Source organism: Sinocyclocheilus grahami, unplaced genomic scaffold (assembly GCF_001515645.1).
Source record: "Sinocyclocheilus grahami isolate Dianchi unplaced genomic scaffold, SAMN03320097.WGS_v1.1 scaffold153.1, whole genome shotgun sequence".
NCBI lineage: Eukaryota > Metazoa > Chordata > Actinopteri > Cypriniformes > Cyprinidae > Sinocyclocheilus > Sinocyclocheilus grahami.
The window spans coordinates 2,701,244-2,716,680 of record NW_015505332.1 but is presented as its reverse complement, the minus strand read 5'-3'; the positions used below and the strand labels follow the sequence as shown (position 1 = coordinate 2,716,680).

At 36.0% G+C, this 15,437-nt stretch overlaps 1 protein-coding gene across 1 annotated transcript in view; it reads left to right on the top strand.

Moving 5' to 3' along the window:
- The window catches only part of LOC107592529 (CUB and sushi domain-containing protein 3-like), a 309,662-nt gene that overhangs the window by 240,806 nt on the left and 53,419 nt on the right, over positions 1–15,437 (top strand). Inside the window, exons 46-51 of the mRNA XM_016282061.1 lie at positions 431–619; positions 3,417–3,602; positions 4,417–4,611; positions 8,582–8,755; positions 12,735–12,908; positions 14,526–14,699. Coding sequence (XP_016137547.1) covers positions 431–619; positions 3,417–3,602; positions 4,417–4,611; positions 8,582–8,755; positions 12,735–12,908; positions 14,526–14,699 — 1,092 coding nt within the window. The remainder of the gene's footprint in view (positions 1–430; positions 620–3,416; positions 3,603–4,416; positions 4,612–8,581; positions 8,756–12,734; positions 12,909–14,525; positions 14,700–15,437) is intronic.

Genomic DNA, 15,437 nt, shown 5'->3' with positions numbered 1-15,437 from the left:
AAGACTTGAAGGCACAATTAGAGTAGAAATATTTAGTAAGACTTTATTGTTAATATGTAATTATTATATATATATATATATATATATATATATAGATAGATTCTTAACTTGTAAATATGATAATTGCAACAACACTTGAAGGCACAATTAGATTAAAATCATTTAGTAGCAATTTATTGTTATTTTATTTATTATGTAATGTAATATATATATATATATTCATTTGTAGCGTTAACGCATTAGATTATGTACTGCTTATGGACAATTAGTGTACATTGAAGTTGTTTAAAATGTCATGATTATACAATAATGATTTTAATGATTAGTGTAAAGTGTTGCCAATTATTCATCTGTGATAATGATGATGCTGATGTGTTAAATGTGAGTAAATATTGTGTGAGAGTTTAATGATCTGTGCTATCATCTGCAGCGATGTACTGCAGCACCCCAGACTCTCCACAGCATGGTTTTGTGGTCAGCCAGACGGGCGGCCACGTCAACAGCGTCGTCCGCTGGGCCTGTGACCGCGGCTATAGGCTCATCGGGAAAAATATGGCCGTCTGCAGGAGAACTGAGTTCGGTTATCTGGCCTGGGACTCATCTGTGCCCGCATGTCAAGGTGTGTTGTCTTTATTATATTTTTCTTGAGTCTACAAAAATTGCATTTCCTTGAGTTGACTGCCAAGGCTAATTTAACTGACAATCACTTGTGCTCGGGTATTATTTGATTTAACCTTCACTGGCAAAACTCACAGCTCCGTATTGTACTTTTTAACATTTTTGTGCTTCATCGAGGACATTATATTTTATGCATATATAATATAGGCCTATATATAATTGTTGTTTTGTTTTCCTATAACAAATATTAGAACAGCAGAAGTGCTGTCAGGGGAAAAAAGCCCAAAGGGGCATGTTCAATTACCTAGTGAGCTTAGTTTTTATTTGGCGGTGAACTTTTATTATTTTTTTAGAGCAAAACAAAATAATAAAGGGTAAATGGGTTACTGAGAAAGGATATGAATTTTGAGCAGATTTTATCACTATGAAAAAAATGAAGGAACAGACGGTTCAAGATAGCAGGACCTCATTGTGTTATAATTCTGGAAACAGTTTAAACCATTTAAACAGATAAATTGACATATTTTTTTTTTGTGTTTTGAATTTGTAGTTTTTGAAGTGGTGGGCTGGTGCTTGCTAGATAAGAGATTGCCAAGTCAATATCAATATAAGAAGTATAAATTTAAAAAAAATTAAATGAGTATGATAACAGAAATTTCTATTCTGGGTGAACTGTTTTTCTAAGTTTTGTATATTTAGGTAATTCATTCGTTTGAAGACACTAATATTCTCAGCTGTTTTTGGTTTTTGGTTTTTGGTTGACCCCAAGACATTCATTAGCGAGTATCAAGGAAACAACTGCATTACTAGAATATTTGATAAGCTTCTTTCCAGATGTGGCATTTTGTGTTCATTATGAATGTTGAGTGAGATTGAATGAGAATGAATTTTTGTGCAAAGGCAGGCCGTGTCAGATGCCGGCATCACTGATCAATCGTCTCTTTGTTTTCTGCTAATTAATACGGCTGAATGAGGTTTGCTTTCTGCTTAGGTTGTATTAGCATTAATACGAGCGCTGTTGTTTGGTTGGATTTATTTGATTAGAATTTTAGCCCTCAGTAATTGGACAACCTATTATGTTTCATCGCTGTATTGATTCCGCTTTGAGCAAACTCCAGTGTTTAAATACACATTTTGGTCATGCTGGTTAATTACAGCCTTGTTTGCTTGCACATGATCATGTTTAGACCTTCTATTCCACATGTGGACTTGATGAGGTCAAATACGGTGATGAGTCATTCCTGCAATGCTAACTTTGAAAATTATTGTGTTGTTGTTGTAATTTAAGGAAGCGTTTTTGTAAAAGCATGAATTTTATTAGTTAGCTTTATTAATAATAACTTGGTTATTTAAACAATTTCAAGATGAATGCAAAAGAAGAGCTAAAGTGAGGGACTGTCAGTTAGTTTACATGCAGACGTTTTGAAGTCAATTGTGATATTTACCTTTTGAAATGTTCGTTTTCTGTGATTTTATCAAACATTGGATGATTTAGAGTGACATAAACCTACTAACATCACAACATTCAACACATCCTCTGCTAATATTTACTAATGTTTCTTTTCCCTCCAAAATGACGCTGCTTCCTGTCATTAAAGGGGTGGTTCATTGCGATTTCACTTTTTTTAACGTTAGTTAGTGTGTAATGTTGCTGTTTGAGCATAAACAATATCTGCAAAGTTACGAAGCTGAAAGTTCAATGCAATCGGAGATATCGTCAAAATTTTAAAATTTTGGCAGTTTAATGCCTACAGAAACGGCTGGTAGGGACTACAACAAGTTACTTCCCGGGTTCGTGACATCACAAACCCAGATAAACCCGGCCCTCGGGAAAAGGCAGCAAAGGGGGCGGGGCCATGCTGCGCTGCTTTAGAGAAGAGGAAGAGAAAACTAGGGGTGCATGTAAAAATCTATTCATATATGAATCGCGATTCTGTCTTCTACCGATTCTAGTTATACCCTGTGTAAACAAAGACACTAAGTTTTAATCCAATGCAGTAACATTAGCAAGCATTTTCAGCAGGACGAAAAATCACAACATGAGGGTTAATTCTACATATATTCCACATTCTACATACATTATAAAATTCTACATATTAGATATTTCTATTTCTAAACTTGCTTAAACTAACTATCTTGTACTTACTCTCTAATTGTATTATTATTTGTCTTGCAAGCACACATTCGGCAATCAAGCTCTTTCTGATTCTAATATGTGTATATACAGTATGAATCATTTGGGGTGGACAGAACTTAAGAAGGATTGGACAAAAATTGGGAAATAATTCTTAATGTATTCACTGCCCTTGAGAGATCTGTTCTTCAGATTTCAAGTAAACTGTATTATATAAGTCTTGGGGGAAATAACAGGTTATTATACATTCATATTAGTTACATTTGCAGCTTCACCATCTTTGTTTTCTCTTTAAATCCATACTTTGTTTGGATTTTTGTTTATCCGCGAGGCGTGTAATGCAAGCCACGTATTTCCACTCTGAAGGGAGCACAGCATATAAAACATGACAAGTGCATTTACAAAACGTTCTTAGTGCTGGAACTTGATTTTCAAGCACGTTTAAAGAAATGTGATGCAGTGTTTTGCAGAAGTTCCAGAACTGCTAACATAAAGAGAATCCAGTTTGTTTTTTGGTGGGATCAGTTCTAAATAGGAATTGATTGTTAATTCCCAACTCCTCTGTATGCTGTTTTTCATGCAAAACAAAAGGAAGGTGAACTAATTTCATGTTCTTTGTTGAGGTTTTGATGCATAGTGAGTCTCATCTCATTGTCTTTTCTAGCTGTGTCCTGTGGGCCACCCGTGGCCCCTGTGAACGGAGGCATGCTGGCCGCTGATTATTCAGCAGGAACACGAGCCACCTACTTCTGCAACGATGGCTTCCGTCTGTCCTCTAAAGAGGTGACCAGCACCGTGTGTCAGGCTGACGGCACGTGGAGCAACCACAATAAAATCCCTCGCTGCACAGGTGAGACAGACGTCCTGGTTTCCAATCATCAAAACATTTAAGGGTTTAAATGTTTGCATTTATTATGTATTTATTATGTTTTCAACAATAATACAAATCCGAAATGTTTCTTGAGCAGCAAATCAGCATATTAGAATGATTTCTGAAGGATCATGTGACACTGAACACTGGAGTAATGATGCTGAAAATTCAGATTTGCATCATAGGAATAAATTACATCAGTAGAAATCAGTTATTTTAAATTGCAATAATATTTTGGAATTTTACTGTCTTTACTGTATTTTTAATCACATAAATGCAGCCTTGGTGAGCTTAAGAGACTTTATTTTAAAAATCTTGCTGACCCCGAACTTAAGGGGGATGGTTCACCCAAAAATGAAAATTTATAATAATTTGTTCTCCCTCAACCTGTATGAATTTCCTTCAGTTGTTAAGCACAAAAAATATATTGGACGTGACCTAGGGTGAGCACAAATGAAGATAGTTTGAAGAATGTTGGTAAAAAAAACGTTTGACGGTAGCCATTGACTTCCATTGTATGGAAAACATTACTGTAGAAGTCAATGGCTACCGTCAACTGTTTGGTTACCAACATTCTTCAAACTATCTTCATTTGTGTTCAGCAAAGGAAAGAAACTCATACAGGTTTGGAACAAATGGAGGGTAAGTAAATTGTCAGATTTTTTGTTTTCCCCTTAACGGGAACAGTGCCAAAAAAAGGCTCAGATAGAGGGGGGAAAATTGTTGTGTAAATGTAAATTGCATTTGTAAGTGTCATACAAACATTTTAACCATGCTGCTGATTTCCTCTCAGTTGTGGTGTGTCCCAGCATCGGCTCCTTCACCCTGGATCACGGCAAATGGAGGATCGTCAATGGCTCTCGTTACGAATACGGCACTAAAGTGGCCTTTACTTGCAACACTGGCTATTACCGGCTCGGCCCCGCCCACATTCACTGTACGTCCAATGGGACGTGGAGTTGGAGGAACGAGCGACCTCGCTGCAAGAGTGAGTTATGCGCTCCATTTGTTACTCAAACATTAATGCTATACATATCATGACACGCACAATTCCCAGGCCTTGTTAGTCTGGCCGTTTTTTAAGGTCAGAACTGAGCAGACAGCAAGACTAATGATTTTGTCAATTGTGTCCTGAAGTGTGAAAGATTAGCAGCTTGTGCGGTGCTTTACTGGATACACAGAATCCGGGGGCATTTTTTCCCCCGCAATTTTCCTTGCAGATTTCTGTGCAGAATTGTGCAGAAAGGTTTTTTAATATTAAAACATGGCATAAGCAAATTTATATTAGTCTTTTTTTTTTAAGTTTTAATTGAGAATATTGACTGTTCAGTTAGTTACATGCATTTTGTTTACTGTTGGCTGTAACAGCTTGCCAGAAAATACTACTCATTTAGTGGGTTCATGAGGCTGAGAGACTTTTCCCATAATTAACATAAAACATTTAATATTTTAAAATAAAACATTTCCCATAATTCTCAGTGGCTGCACAAACATGAGAAAATGCATATAGCATCAGGTTTCCATCCACAGATTTTTATTTTGGAATAAAATCAAATATGCCGGATGCAAATGTAAATAATATGCGCTTTTTTTTTCTTTTTTATTTGCAAAGTGCACATAGACTTGTGTATAAATTTTGCATGCACCGTTAAGTTGCAAGTAATTTATTACATCTAGTGGCTTCTTCAATGGCTTCTGATTCCATTTAGTTTATTATTTTTCAGCAATTTTTCAGAATGTGATGTTTTTGTTGGAAATGTTTCTTTAATTGTTTTTATAATATTCTATTTTTATATTAAGTAAATTCAAAGCACTTAAATAGAAACAATTACACAAATAACTTACTTTTTTTGCACTTTTGTCATGGAATTGTTATGGATTTGTCAGGACATGACAAAAAAATAAGGAAATATGAAATTGTCCTAAACCTCCTTTGTATTTTGCAGTTATGTCTTATGAAATCATAAGTAGTCATTTCCCAGTAGACTTTGTGGCGACATCACAATAATGAAACACATTTGGCACTGTATATTTTCATGTTTAAAGGAATAGTTCACCCAAAAATGAAAATTTGCTGAAAATGTACTCATCTTCACGCCATCCATGAATTTGTTTCTTCATTTGAGCAGATTTGGAGAAATTTAGCATTACATCACATGCTCACCAATGGATCCTCTGCAGTGAATGGGTGCCATCAGAATGAGAGTCCAAACAGCTGATAAAAACATCACAATAATCCCCACCACACCACAGGATTATTGTGATGTTTTTATCAGCTATTTGGACTCTCATTCTGACGGCACCCATTCACTGCAGAGGTTCTATTAGTGAGCAAGTGATGTACTGTGATGTAATTTCTCCAAATATATTCTGATGAAGAAACAAACGCATCTACATTTTGGATGGCCTGAGTGCGAGTCAATTTCCAGCATATTTAAATTTTTGGATGAACTATTCCTTTAACATGCAATTAAAAAAACAGCTGAATGAGCTACAGTAGGAATCCCGAGTAAATCCAGTTATTTTGTTACTATCGCAGTCCTTCATCGGCAGGTGCCGTCCTCAGATGGTTGAGTTATCAGTGTTGTGCATCTGCTGGAACTACAGACGTGATGAATGTGTTTATGGCTCCCATATGAGAGGCACAATCTAAACATTAGAGGCGCTTTATGACTGATGGCTTCTGACAGGATCCTGCACCCTGGCGAGAAGACTACGGCGTCAATTTTCAAAAACAACAACAATCAGAGTGAAGATGATAAGTTGATAGCAGATGAAATGATGATGCTGCTGTGGTTTTCCTGCACCAGTAAACACTCCTGAACAGTATAACACATATATATAATACATCCCTGATATCCTCTCAGCTCAAACTACTTTGAAATTGTTCCTTCCCAAGACACAAACTACTCTTACAACCACTTTTAAAGTAGTAGTTAGCTATTACTGGCTAGTTACATTGAAGCAGTTTAAGTGGAAGCATCTTTTTTTAAATTTCTGTACGTTTCTGTAACATTTTTATCATAAAAAGTGATCATAGATTACTTCTACTTTTAGTTAACTACTTGTTGAGATAGTTTTCTAATTTTGGTCTGCATTTCTCCTCTAGTGTTCAAATGTCTAAACAGTCAAGCTACACTTTCAAAGGAAAAGTTAGCTTTTACTAAAGCAGTTTAAGAGCTGCATCTTTTTTCAGTTTAACAATCAGATATTCTATGTTTCTGTAATGTTTTCATCTTAAAAATAGTCCAATTTAGTTAAAGGATTAGTTCACTTCCAGAATATAAAAACTCCTGATAATTTACTCACCTCCATGCGATCCAAGATGTTCATGTCTTTCTTTCTTTCTTTCTTCAGTCGAAAAGAAATTAAGGTTTTTGATGAAAACTTTCCAGGATTTTTCTCCATAGAGGGGACTTCAATGGGAGCCAACAGTCCAAAGGTCCAAGTTTCAATGCAGCTTAAAATGGCTCTACATGATCCCAGCTAAGGAATAAGGGCCTTATCTAGAAAAACAATTGGTAGTTTCCCCCCCCCCCTCCCAAAAAAAAAAAAAAAAATTATAAACTTTAACCACAAATGCTCATCTTGCACTAGCTCTGCAATGCTCACGTGCGACTTCACACGTTGCATAATCCCTTTCAAAAAGTCACACGTCACGTGTAGTTAGTTTTTCTGTCTGTGTGCTTCGGTTCAGAAAGGCAGGGTAGGGTGAAAAACTCCATCTCGTTTTCCAACATTGGTTATTTATCTTTTTTTGTAAGGGCGTGAAGTCGAGCTAGTGCAAGATGAGCATTTGTGGTTAAAAAGTATATAATTTTTGTATTTTTTTAGAAAATGATTGATCGTTTCGTTAGATGGGATCGTGTAGAGTCCTTTGAAGCTGCATTGAAACTTCAATATGGACCTTCAACCCTTTGGCTCCCATTGAAGTCCACTATATGGAGAAAAATCCTGGAATGTTTTCCTCAAAAACCTTAATTTCTTTTCGACTGAAGAAAGAAAGACATGAATATCTTGGATGACATGGGGGTGAGTAAATTACCCAGAAATGTTTATTCTGAATGAATCCTTTAATTAGCTTGCTACTAAACTTGCTACTAAATTCCTCAAATGCAACTCTTGCGTATTGAAGCTTTAAACCTGCTAAATGTTTTTAAAACTCCATTCAGAAGTCAATTCTTCCTGAGATATGTTCCTCATTTTTGTGCATTTTATCTGTAGTGGTTTTTCTCCCCCAGAGGTATAAATCCACAGTGAAAATGTGAATCCATGAACAGTTAAGCTATTCTTTTGAAGTAATAGTTAGTTTTTACTAGCTAGTTAAGTTGAAGCAGTTAAAGGGAAAGTATCTTTTTAAATTCAACAATCAGATTTATGTTTCTATAACTTAATTGTAAAATGTGATCAAATATAGATGCTTGCTTCTACTTTTAGTTAGATCGCTATTTGCTACTAAATTCCTCAAATGTAACTGACTTTTGAAGCTGTAAACCTGGTAAACGCAGTCAAGCTACACCATTGAGGAAGGAATAGTTAGCTTTTACTAGTTAGTTGAAGAAGTTTAAGGGAAAGTATATTTTTAAATTGTTAACACTTTAGTATAGGGACCAATTCTCACTATTAACTAGTTGCTTATTTGCAAGCCTATTATTAACATACTGGATGTTTATTAGTGCTTATAAGGCACACATTCTGCATGACCATATTCTACATCCCTAATCCTACCCAATACCTCAACTTGCAACTTTAAGTATTGAAGTGAACCAAGTAAACATTTTAAAACTGCAATTTATCCATTCAGAAATCAGTTCTTCTAATATATATTCTAGACATTTTCCTAATTTTGGTCTGCATTTCTTCTGGTTTTTGTTTATCAGGGGTGTAAATCACAGTCCTACGAGTTGTCTTTAAGGTGTGTGTCGATTCATTTTGTTCTCTATTGCCTTTCCCTGCAGTCATTTCGTGTGGAGAGCTGCCCACTCCTCCTAATGGAAAGAAAATTGGAACGCAAACAACCTTTGGAGCATCCGCTATTTTTACCTGCAACTCGGGCTACATTCTGGTGGGCTCAACTGTACGGGAATGTCTGGCATCAGGTCTCTGGAGCGGGATGGAGACACGCTGTCTCGGTAACACCAGAAACCTTCTCTCTTTCAAAACATCACCACACATTACCATCCTTATAACCTTTTAATGGAGACCGGGTCCTGAAAGGCCATATGAGGAGCTCTGTGACATTTAGTCTGGATTTCCATAGCAGCAGTGTTTTTCATTTTTTTGCTTATACTGTATGCAGCACCTGCATCGTCGCATGCAGATAAAAGCTCTGGTATAAAGCCTAGTGAACTGCCTATGTAGGTACAGAAGCGTCATTATTATTCCTTCTTAGATACAGTCTTTTGACCTTGATGGAGAACGCAGTCCCATAATACACTACGGTCTTTCTCAGTGGAAAAATATCCATCTAAGATGATGAAAAAGATGAGAGAATTAAACAAATGTCATTTAATATTTACAAGTATCTTTTATTCAAAAAGCGTCATTAAATTTACATGCATTTTATGCTTTCGGCGCATGCTTGTATCCAAAGAGACCTACATTAAATTCAAGCTATATGTCTTTTGAGTTCCTGCGTTCACTTATTAAATGGTATAATGTTAATACACCAATCTACTTTAACTACCAAAATCAGCTTTTTGCCTTAAAATAGCCACACAGCCACTATTATAGATGGTATAGATGGTGCACAAGGTCATACACACAAAACAATAATCATTAAATACAATTTAATGCAAAAACACCTTAAAATACAATGCTGATAATAAACATAAAAAGGAGCAAGACTATTTAAATAAAAAAATATGAATATGTGGTTACACATGGAATTTTTCAATGTAAATTATACAGTAAGTCAGTATTTCACCATAAATTTGACAGCATTTTACTTAATTAAAAAAGCATTTTATTTTAAGTTACATAAAATGTGTGCATAGAAATTTCATTTTTCTTCTCTTAATGCTGTATGGTAAGGTAACTTACTGTTTAATTAACAAGTTTGTACTGTAGCATATTTACAGGTCTTTTTCTTTAAACATTTTTTACAGAGCATTTTTTTTTGACAATTCTAAGACAGCATCCTGGATGAAATCAATCCCATAATGCATTGTGGTGTTTCTCAGTGGAAAAAAAGTCCATCTAAAGTAGTGGATATTGTCAGAGAACTAAAAACATTAAAATGTAAAGTATCTTTAATCATTTTACTGTATGCAATTATGATTTTATCCAAAGCAACTTGTAATAAGACTATACGTGTTTTCAGTTCATGCATTCCCTGAGAATCGAATCTGTAATCTTGACGTTGCTAATGCAGTGCTGTGCTGTTGCTACAGGAAATAGTTGCATCTAATTACATCTAATGAAATATGTACTGTTTTACTCTGCGCGTGTGTGTGTGTGTGTGTGTGTGTGTGCTTTTGTACTTATTAGAGTTTCTCTGGGCTACCTTAGCAACATGCTATTGTTGCAGCTGTTCAACAAATTATATCCACCTTATTTTTCACGTAAGCGCGGGCGCCGCCATTTTCGAACTATAATTTGTCATATTTCCGGTAAAGCACTTCCGCTAATAGTAGTTGTATTGTGATTCTGTAGTTTTGCATCGACTGTTAACTTTTAATATGGGCTACAGAAAGACTGGCGTACTTTGCGCAGTTAGGGGGTGTCATAATAGCTGGTTCAAGCATAAAAAATACCTGCAAGTAGAGCTGCACAATTAATCTAAATTAAATTGCAAAGGCGATAAATCGCTATTAGGCAGAAGCTGCAATTGTCATGCACATCTTTCAGTGAAGCACGGTTCTGTGATCAGCAGTAAATCTCCATCCGAAGGCCAGAGGGCGCTCTCGCGCTGAAACTCCAAATACGCCTCACAGAAGAAACCCAGGAAATCCCTATAGCGGTTGCTAAATAAACAAGATTAACTGCTTTCATTAATTCAACGTGACTAATAAACACATGACTACGACAATATATGGTTTATCCGAGTTCGTCTTATTATAATTTTTATTATAATAAAGTATATAATAATTCAATGCTAATCGACATAGCCTTTATCACTGCTTAGAATACTATGAAATATGTTGCGTGCCTTATTCTGTGTAAGAAGCCACATCATCTCACTGAAGGATTTTTTAAACACTCGACTGATATTATGAAGTGAGTTTGGAGTAAAAACATGTTATTAAATGTGGTATATTCACGTGCTTTCAGATGGAACAGCATTTACTCCACAGAGCCGTGGTTCACTGACAAGCTACGCAAACAGCTTTCATAATCGTAGAACGATTTCTTCGATTTCATATTTGCGCGATTAAATCGTCTGCGATTATGAATGCGATTTTGCGTGGCTTGTCAGTGAACTATGGCTCTGTGTAGCAAACGCTGCTCCATCTGAAAGCATGTAATGGAGATTTACTACTAATCACAGAACCGCCTTTACTGACAATATGCGCATGACAATCACATTCGATTAATCGTCCAGCCCTACCTGCAAGACATTTGTTTTGACCATAATCCACGCACCAGAGCTGAATGCGGATGTGGGGCACCCTATGATTTGCACGCTCCTCCGAAATGTGAAGAAGCTGCCTATGTAGAATGTTCAATCAGGTTCTATTTCAGTTAAGATGCAACCTTAAAAGGAAGCTTGTCTATGTAGACAGTATACCAGGTTTTGGGACAAGCCAAAATCTTTTGTGGAAGATTTTACGTTGTGTTTGCACAGATGTGTAAGAGAATAATTTCTGGTCTGAACCATGCAAGGGAAAATGAAGTGAGAGAACACTATGGAGGGACAGAGGTGAAGAAATTATTTCTGCAGTAGTTCAGCGGACTCGGTGCTCTGTGAAGTGTGCCGGCCTCTGCTGAGTTCTGTCATCAATCACTTCTGAGAGAAAACCCCCCCGACAGCTTTCCATTTGCTGTCGTTCTTTGTCTCTCATTACATCATCTCTGAGTAAAACAATGTTGTGCATTACTGTGTCCACCGAAAGAGTCTTTAAATCCGCTGTGTTGATCCTCGGATGCATCGATATGGCAGTATCTGTTGTGGGATTGAACGCTCATTGTCTGTGGGTGGATTGTGAATATCGCTATTCACCACACCACACAATGTGATTTACTCGAGTAGGACATGGTCCTGCAGTAATATTCCCGTCAAATCACAGGCTGAACTAGGCGTGGGGAATTTTCTCAAATAGAAAGATTATGGTTGTGAATCGGATTCCACTTAACTCCAAATTCCTAATTATCCATAAGTAGATTCTTCAGGGCATTTTTGAAAAACAAAGCACGAACATAGTTTGGAAGATAGTTTTTATTGCTTTTATTACCCTCAGTAATAAAATCAAGTAATGAATTAAGTAAATAGTCAGTGAAAAAAAAAGAAAACTGTGAAACAATTTCCAAGCAATAAAACAAATGAAAACAATAGACCAAAGATAGAAACTAAGTAAACAAAGTGCTTGAGGTATTTCAGATATCAACAGCAGTGTTAAATTGTAAATAGACAAGCTTATTTAAAATGATTATAATTGTTGTATGTTTTGTATATGATAGATAGATGGATGGATGGATGGATGGATAGACATTAATTGATTGATTGATTCTGTACATAATATAAAATAAAATATCTTATGCTCATGGAGACTGCATACATTTGATAAAAAATACAGTAAAATTGTGAAATATATTATCATTTAACTGTTCTCTGTTTGAGTATTTGTTAAACATGATCCTTCAGAAGTCATTGTAATATGCTGATTTATATATATATATATTCAAAAGCATTTATTTAAAAAAAATAAATCTTATGTAACATTATAAATAACTTTACTGCCACTTTTCATCATTTTAATGCACCCTTGCTGAATAAAAGTATTAATTTCTTTCCAAAAATAGCCCAGACCTTTGTGTATATAGCCCTAAAATCTGAATGGTTGAATGCAAAGTTGATGCCGTGACATGTCTGTCTTCTGTTATTCATGTTATGCATTGAGAACCATGTTGTAGTATATTCTAAAAAAAATATTCTCAATGTTTTTCCCCCAGCTGGCCACTGCGGCGCTCCGGAAAGCATCGTGAACGGTCAGGTGATCGGTGAAAACTTCGGTTACAGGGATACAGTAGTTTACCAGTGCAATCCAGGTTTCCGGCTCATCGGTTCCTCTGTGCGCATCTGCCAGCAGGATCACAACTGGTCCGGGCTGCTGCCGTCCTGCGTGTGTGAGTTCTCTCCACAGCACACGAGTAATACGCGTCGGGGGAAGTTTGGTTTGCATCCAAGAGGATTAGTTTGACATGTAATGCAGGCAAACCCCCTATTCAGCCCATGACAGGCATCAAACACAAATCCTGACGTTACCAATGAAACACTTGATGAGGGAAAACACCAACACCACCTGATTTTGTGTGGGTGATTTGGATGTTTTCCTCGTTTTATTTGTGATTGCCGGAACGCAAAGCTGCTTAGATAAAGGCTTACATACAAGTTGCATTTTAATTTTTCTTGTCAAGCATTGGAGATTCATATTCTATAAATTGATGGAAGTATGCCAGTATGCAAAAGGAAGGACACAACTGACTGAATCATCATCATAAAAAAATTTTGATCTAGAAACAATTATAAATAGTGATTTTATAGGAATTTCTTACAAAGATACCATTTTCAAAATGTATTTATTCATTCATTTATTAATTTTTTATGTTTATTTATTTTAATTGTATTTATTTTGTATTCATTTATTTAGTTATTTTGAGTGAGTGTCGAAGGACATTTTTTAAAAATAAACTTTTTATTTGTTTCACCCTTTTCCTACATGTTTCCCAAACTTCTATTTGTGAATTTTGAAGCAGTGTTTCCAGTGCCATGGCCAAAGAATATATTAACCCGAATAGCGAATATGAATCTGCCGTATGAACTGACAAGAAAACGTGACAGGTTACTCTTTTGAACATTTTCTATAGTAAATAAGCATACAGTGTGACCAGGTTAGTCTGATTGCAAACAAATGAATTGTATGAGTCAATTCTTTTTTGTGAATCAAAGACATACGGCATGTCCAGTGTGGTCCAATTCACGATCAACGACTCTTTTGAGTGGTTCTTTTTAGTGAATCAAAAGTATGCAGTGTGAAAAGTACAGTCCAATTCACAATCAACTGACTTTTTGAACGGTTCTTTTTAGTACATAAATAAAAGTAATGCAATGCAAGCAGTGCAGTCCAGTTAACAAACAAATTACCCTTTTGAATGGTTCTTTTTAGTAAATCGAAGACTTACAGCATTCCAGTTTAGTCCAATTCAAACGACTCTTACGAGTGGTTCTTTTTAGTGAATCAAAAGCATGCAGCGTAAACATTGCAGCCAAATGCACAAACAAATGATTCTTATGAACCAGCTCTTTTGAATGAATCAATTCAATAGACACACAAAATCACTTTATGACTGGTTTACATCAGTGTGACAAATCCTTGATTGAATGAACTCACTGAATTTTTCTATTGACTTACTGCTTTCAGTGATATCTTCAAATTAAGAAAACTGTATGCACTTCAGCCTCAAGTAAATCAATATGACTGATTGTTCATATGACGGTTGGATTTAAAGATAAACATTTGCATTGTTTCTAGATTTTTTTTTTTACGTAAACGCATTAAATTACGCTAAATGTCGCAGTGTGTTTTACAAGAAAATTCTGGTTCAGTTTTTCTACTTTCAAAACTTAGCAGCAATTTCTGAGTGAAAATTGTAGTAATTCAGTTTAATAGTATTAAAGCTTGAGCTGGTGTATTCAAACTTTTGACTGGTAAGTAACAGTAATTTTCCTCCTTTGCGATTCAGCCGTTAGCTGCGGTCATCCGGGCAGCCCTATCTACGGCCGCACTGTTGGCGACGGCTTCAACCTGAACGACGTGGTGACCTTCTTCTGTAATAACGGCTACATTCTGGAAGGCCCGTCTCAAGCACAGTGCCAGGCGGACCGCCAATGGAGCCAGCAGCCGCCCACATGCCGAGGTTTGGACCAAATTACTTCTTTTCTCATTATAGGGAAATTTAAGCACTGTGGCGCTGATGGAAATGACTTTCAGGCTGCCGCAGTTAAAAAAGGAATGACCAATTTCAGTTCGGAGAGCCCTCTGGCCCTCTTTTCAGCCAACAGTAACTCATTCAGTCATGGTCTGAATAGCAACAGATTAGCCCTGCAAATCAGAAGATAAGATGTATGTTTTGAATCTAATCTCTGCTTTGTTAGCGGCGTGATTATGAGAGTCTCAGAGGATCGTCTGTAGTGCTCGATTCTGACAACAGACCGGATGAAGTGATCAACAGTGATGTTGGCTTGATTACATGACTGGAATTTGGTTTTGTCCAATAATTATGAACAAATAAGTGGTTTTATCTCACCGTATGGTTGAACAAACTTAGTGTAATTCTGTATTTTTTACTTTTTTGTTTTTTTATGCAGCTTCAGTGATATTGTAGTTGACTAACAATGACCATTACCTATTTTTTTTATTAAATTTTTTACATCTAGATATAATAGATTTAAACAGTTGTGACTTCACCTTTTTCCTCCATTTTAAACTCTGTAAAATAATCATAAAAGTAGTTTAATAGTTCATTTAATAATTTTGGACATTTTGAATCCTGATGTTATACAGTACAGTAGCTTTGTGTGAAGAAACCACTGAAATGTGAGTTGTTGTTATTGACTGAAAATCTTTCTCTCAAATTGCATTTGTGTAATAATTC